The sequence below is a fragment of the Melitaea cinxia genome, chromosome 9 (genome assembly GCF_905220565.1).
Source record: "Melitaea cinxia chromosome 9, ilMelCinx1.1, whole genome shotgun sequence".
Classification (NCBI taxonomy): domain Eukaryota; kingdom Metazoa; phylum Arthropoda; class Insecta; order Lepidoptera; family Nymphalidae; genus Melitaea; species Melitaea cinxia.
The window spans coordinates 14,353,855-14,360,699 of NC_059402.1; the positions used below are offsets into that span (position 1 = coordinate 14,353,855).

Consider the following 6,845-nt stretch of genomic DNA (forward strand, 5'->3'; position numbering starts at 1 on the left):
AATAATGTGTTTTTACTTGACGCTTTTTTCGTCGACCTACGTTGTATTATACCGCATAACTTTCTACTGGATATACCGATTTTGATAATTCTTTTTTTGTTGGAAAGGGGATATCCCTAGTTTGGTACCGTGATAAGGAAACCAGGAGCTGATGATGGGATCCCAGAGAAATCGAGGGAAACTCTCGAAAATCCGTAATAACTTTTTACTGGGTGTACCGATTTTGATAATTTTTAATTTAATCGAAAGCTGATGTTTATCATGTGGTTACATATAAATTTTGTCGAGATCTGATAACTACTTTTTGAGTAATCTTTGATAACGCGTAGTTGCTTGACTATTTTTTCGTCGATCTACGTTGTATAACTTGTCGATGTAATTGAAGTCGGTTTTTTTTTTCGTTTGCGAGCAAACACAATTATTTTGTAACCATTGTATTTTATTAGAAAGGCTACCCCCCGAAGTTGATCGTCGCCTAGGAGGCGAGTTTGGCATGGCATAGGCGCGGGAAAGAGCAAAGTCCACAGTTTTTAAACTTTAATATTGTATTTCTTTATTAGTATTACGGTTATAATAATCATGATATACCTTTTTAAAATCCTTGTATTGTGCCCTTCAATTTGATACCCATATTGTAGTATTCGAGAAAAAAATTTTATTTTCATTAACTACAATGGCTTCGCGCAGCCGCCATGTTTGATTTTTTTTAATGTCACCTATCTAAGAACACTTGGGCAGCTAAGACGAACCTAACGATACCTCAATTATGTAAATCCGTTTAGTGGTTCTGGAAATATGAGGTAGTAAAGAATATTACATACAAATATACATACATACAAGATACGCGCGAAAAACATAACCCTTCCTTGGCAGTCGGGTAAAAAAATGAGAAATATTAAAAAACTCAAATTTAATAAATGGATATATCTATGTATGAATAATATGTATTTTATTGCTATCTGTTTTTGAATAATTAATAAATAGAAGTAAAATATATATGAATATAGTAACTAATTTACCATAACAACCTGTATACTGCTAGCTATTTCTGAGCAAATAAAAACAAATTAACTATCTCGCTTACACCCGTATGTTCTTGTAATCGTTTTTGTGACCATACCGTCGATGATAGTATTGTTTAATTAATAAAAACGAAACAATTTTTAATAAGTAGGGTAGACGTAAAACTTTGTTTAGCAAAAATTATCTAAGCGTAGTATAAATATGTTTTTTGTAACCACTGTAGATTGTAAATGTTATAGCAATATATTACAAGTCTTATGTAAAATGTGAGAGACTGTTACTTGCGGACAAGCTTATGGGCTATTGCAAGTAAATATAATTTGATGTATGCTTTTCTTAATGTTACAAATAAAAAAAAAAAAAAAAAAAAACATGATAATAATCACCTACCACCATCTACCCAGTAAAAAAATCCGAGGAACATAGACCCCGATAAAAAATACAATCGAATCGAGAACCTCCTCCGTTTTTGGAAGTCGGTTGAAAACCTACAAAGTCAATACAAACAACGTTATACAAATGTAATGGCTTGGTCATCTTGATTTATTGCTCTCATCACGCTTTCATCTGGATCAAGAATACATTGCTTATCTAGCAAAATATCTATTCATAAGTTTAAGTAACGGAATACGGTATGTGGCTGCCACAACATTCAATCGATACCTTCTGATCAAAACTTTTATTTTGACACATCAAAGTTCCTAAAGTGGTGACCCCGACGTGATATCAAAGTCCCTTAAGGTACTTGAATTTGGTTTAAAGTTTCGCTTACAAATATTCTTTTATAGATTCAGCGTTTTAAATTGTTACATATTGAGAAAAAGTTTTACTCGTAATATTACATATCGATTTTTTATCTAAATTTTATCTTGTCGTTGTCATTACTTTTTATTATTAATAATTATTGTTTCATATTATTAATGACTTAAAGTAAACTATCATTTGTACTTTTCGTGATACAGATATATTTTAATATGTTGAATAGAAGAGATTGGATGATCTTTAAATAGGCAGTCAACACAATGCACAAGAAATCGTGACCCATAATAATATTATTGGTAACATTGTATTTGTGCATGCTTTAAAGCATGAAATTTAATTAAAATCCATATATGATAAATAATAATATATTCAGTACACAGACAGCTATAATTCTCCGTAAATAATCAGCTTTCGACTCAGTAATTACGTTCTAGAACGCAAAAAGACGGGCGTGCTGTTTATAAGATTAAAAGATAAAAAGAAATCAGCTGACATTTCAATTTACGAGCGAGTTATCGCTTAATTCTATTACAGTTTTAACCGTTTTTTCATATACCTTTATTTGAAAGCTGAAAAGAAATTACATGTAAGTGTACCACGCTGGACTAATTTGTCTTCTCCGTAAGGCGAAGAAATAAAACGTAATCGAGCTTGACACGTTACTGCGGGTTAGTGAATAATTTTATTAGAATAACCGCTTTTTACTAAATGCATATGGATGTGTACATGTTAGATACAACAAAATAACATTTTTTACAATTTTTGTCTGTCTGTCTGTCTGTCTGTTTGTTCCGCTTAATTTCTGAAAGGGGCTGGGCCTAGCTAATGTAATAAGGAGGAACTTAGGCTACTTTTATTTTGGAATATATTTTTTTTGTAACTGCAAACTGAACCCCTTTCTTAATTCATAAAAAAACAACCAGGACAGACGTGTTCTCCGAGGCACGTAGAGAATGTTACGATTATAATTATTACTGTAATAACACATTCCCCGTGTAGGGACGGGCAGTAGAATACAATTTCCTACGGCCCGGCAAGAAGGCCTGTCGTAAGAGCCGACAAAATTCTTGAGGTGGTAGGCTTCGGCCGTGGCTTAATTACCACCCTCTGGGTAAAGTCGCGCCGCCAAACGGCAATTGCCGTGTTCCGGGGCGGGTCCCAGAGCAGCCATTTGGGGGATGTGTTTGGGTAGTTGTGGCACTCTATGTGACCGATTCTGTCTGCTCATCACTGCCGCATCGGGTGCCTGGCTTCGGAGGGTAGCGGGATCCGAGGCACGGTGCCGCCGCTGGCCGACCGTAGGAAGTTGGGGGCCCAAGTAGCAGGAAAGCCACCTGTGAAAGGCTGCCCCGCCACCTGACGAAAAATCCCAGAATGTTCTACCTTGCCGGTTGGCGACCGGAAGGGAGGACCAGGTAGCCATTCTGGGGGGGCTCGGGCGTCCCCGCAGTCTCCGCGTCAGTCTCCCTACGTGCGGCGGTGTAGAGTCTGACACCTGGTAGGTAGGATGCCGCCTCGTCCAGTTCGCATTCCCCAGCACCTATTCACTCCACATGAAAGCACACAAAAATAAAAAAAGGTATACACAGCGGCTGCACGTCCTCCCACTGAAAGTGCACCTCTCTAACATCCGAGGTCTGCACTCCAATCTCGAATCTGTCCACCACCACCTAGAAACAGAAAAACCGCAGCTGCTGTTCCTCACTGAGACGCAGATCAGATGTCCGGCTGACACGGCGTACCTCAGCTACCCCGGGTATTCTCTGGAGCACAGGTTCATACCTCGTGCCGGAGTCTGTGTGTACGTCCGTGATGACATTTGCATCAAGCGTCTTAAGCACCTTGAGACATCCAGTTACTCCATCCTATGGGTTCTGGTGGACACAGGACAGGAGAAAATCCTGTATGCCTGTGTCTACCGTTCGCACAGTGGAGACGTGGAGACAACTCAGTTATGTGACCATCTTACCCTAACGGCGGATAAGGCTCGAGAGCGTTACCCTTCGGCACAGTTAGTCATCCTGGGGGACTTCAACGCCCACCACCAGGAGTGGCTGTACCCATACCAGGTGACCGACCATGCTGGGAGAGAAGTGCGTAAACTAGCCTTGACGCTGGACCTCACCCAGCTTGTAAATTGTGCTACCAGGGTACCAGACGTAGACTCTCATACCGCCAACTGCTTAGACCTATTTTTAACAACTGATCCAGACAGGTACTCAATAAAAGTTTCTGCACCACTGGGTACTTCTGACCACTGTCTGGTAAAATCAATATCCGTCTGTTCCCCACCCGAAGAATCCCCATGTGGCCCAAGACGGGTGTGGCGATATAAGGCAGCGGATTGGGATGAGATGCGTCACTTTTTCTCGTCCTATCCTTGGCGAGAGGTATGCTTTTCTTCTGATGATCCGTCGAGCTGCGCTGAAGCCATTACCGCGGTAATACGTCAGGGTATGGAATATTTTATACCATACTCTGACGTAGCGACGAATGGAAAAGCTCGCCCATGGTTTGATGCGGAATGCTATCGTGCAGAAGCCAAAAAGCGGTCGGCATACACTGCATGGGCTGAAGCTCGAGCGCGCAAGTCTCCAAATTCTCGGAATTTGAAGAAAGCTTTTAACCGAGCCGCCAAGGCATGTAAAAGGACGTTACGCAGGACTAGATTCAACCATATCAGCCGCATTGGGGCCAAACTAGCTTCTTACCCTTCTGGGAGCAAAGCGTTTTGGTCCCTGGCAAAAGCCGTTGAATCTAACTTTTGTCGGCCGTCACTTCCACCATTGCTGAGGACTGATGGATCACTGGCCCATTCTGCAAAAGAGAAAGCGGATTTGTTTGCATCTCTTTTTGCTGAGAACTCGCGTCTGGTTGTTGCAGGAAAAGCACCACCAATCTCAACTCGTGCTGACTGCATTATGGCAGAAGTACGCATACGCCAAAAGGAGATCCTTAAAATCCTGCAAACTCTAGACGTAAACAAGGCCGGCGGACCGGATGGTATACCAGCGATAGTCCTGCGTACCTGTGCCCCTGAGTTGTCTCCACCTCTTACACGCCTGTACCGCCTGTCACTTAAGACTGGCAAAGTGCCGAAGTCTTGGAAGCTTGCCAACGTGCAGCCTGTGCCCAAAAAAGGTAGTCGTGCAGACCCTGTCAATTACCGTCCCATCTCGGTCACATCCATACTCTGTAAGACTATGGAACGTGAACTAAACAACAAACTCTTGGCCCACTTGGAAGGTAACGATCTCCTCAGCGACCGGCAGTACAGTTTCCGCCAGCACCGTTCGACTGGGGACCTTCTAGTGTATGCCACACATATTTGGAGTGAGGCCATTGACAAACACGGCGAAGCACTTGCGGTGTCTCTCGATATCTCGAAGGCCTTTGACAGGGTTTGGCACGCGAGCCTTATAAGCAAGCTTCCTTCATATGGCATTCCACCTGGCCTTTGCACTTGGATTTCTGACTTCCTGAGCGAACGTTCAATACAAGTTGTCCTTGACGGGTACTCGTCGGACCAAAAGGCTATCGACGCTGGTGTTCCTCAGGGATCAGTCTTGTCCGCTACCCTCTTCCTGCTGCATATTAACGATCTGCTCGTCCCCGGTACCTTTGGGTACGCTGACGACTGCACAGTGACGGACAGATACTTTTCGAGTGCAAGGGCTAGTAAGGATGTTATCCAGTCTTGTCGAGAGGATATGGTCAGCCGCTTGAACGTCGCCCTCCAGGCAGTCTCCGAATGGGGCGATGCCAATCTGGTCACGTTCAACGCTACAAAAACACAGGCGTGTGTGTTCTCCTCTAAACGGAGCCCTTTACACCTGGCTCCGACTTTCCGGGATGTTTCTGTGGAAATTACCGACTCCCTACAGCTCCTCGGTGTAGAGCTATCGTCCAACCTGAACTTTGGGCAACACATCGAGTCCAAAGCAAAAACTGCAGCAAAAAAACTAGGTATTCTCTCTAAGGTCAGGCGATACTTCACTCCAGAACAGCTGCTTCAACTATACCAAGCACAAGTTCGGTCTTGTATGGAGTATTGCTGCCATCTTTGGGATGGATCCGCCAAATACCAACTGGCAACTTTGGACTCGGTGGAAAAACGAGCTAAGAGACTCATAGGTGACCCTACTCTGACAGACACCAAGTTGCAGAGTCTCGATCATCGGCGTAGGGTAGCTCGTCTGTCGGTGTTCTACAAAATATATTTCGGTGAGTGTGCGAAGGAATTACACGATCTAATTCCCCCAACAACCTTCCGCCATCGGGACACTAGGCGCGGTCGATCGTTCCATCCTTATGTCGTCGATATGCCACCTACGCGCACAAAACGCTTTGGCTCTACTTTTCTGATGCGCACAGCTAAGGAATGGAACTCGTTGCCCGCGTCTGTGTTTCCCGAACGATACAATCTGGGTGCCTTCAAGGCCAGAGTGAATGGGCTGTTATTAGGCAGGCATGCTCCACCTTCGACCGCATCGTCACTTAACATCCGGTGAGATTGTGGTCAAATGCCTGCCTATTTGTCATAAAAAAAAAAAAAAAACATAATTTAAATTTATCTTTTTTAACAGAAAAATATAGCAAGTAACAATTAGCTTTTCTATTGTTTGAATATAATATACTGTAGTCCATTTATTAATGTTTGATTATATTTTAATTGTTAGAGTAATTTTAAAGTTAAATATGGAATAAGTCAAATACAATGCGGTAAAAGTCACATAAAAAATCTTCTTTAACATAAATAAGAAGTAAACTTTGAACCTTTACAAAGAAATTGTATATTCTGTTTCAATGGTGTGTGTACGAAAGTAAACAAAGGCGGAACTACGAAAAAGTCATAAAAAATTCGTAAAAGTTCGCGTATGGCGTTCGTTTCTGCGCATACGAAATATAATCGTGGATGTAGCGAGCGTTTTGTTTCGACATGTGTCATTTATTCGCTTGTTTTCTGAAGTGTATCTTTCCTGTGGTACTTATGTTGAGGTACGAAAGTGTCAAAGTGAAATGGGATGGAAGATGAACGTATAGGGCTTTCAAATTCCTTA

At 42.2% G+C, this 6,845-nt stretch overlaps 1 protein-coding gene across 1 annotated transcript; it reads left to right on the forward strand.

Moving 5' to 3' along the window:
• The first annotated feature begins 3,338 nt into the window (after window positions 1-3,338).
• Window positions 3,339-6,388, forward strand: LOC123656166. Its single transcript, XM_045591873.1, has 2 exons — window positions 3,339-4,788; window positions 6,372-6,388. Exons 1-2 carry the CDS (start codon window positions 3,339-3,341, stop codon window positions 6,386-6,388), a joined length of 1,467 nt encoding a protein of 488 aa, XP_045447829.1.
• Window positions 6,389-6,845: the final 457 nt, after the last annotated feature.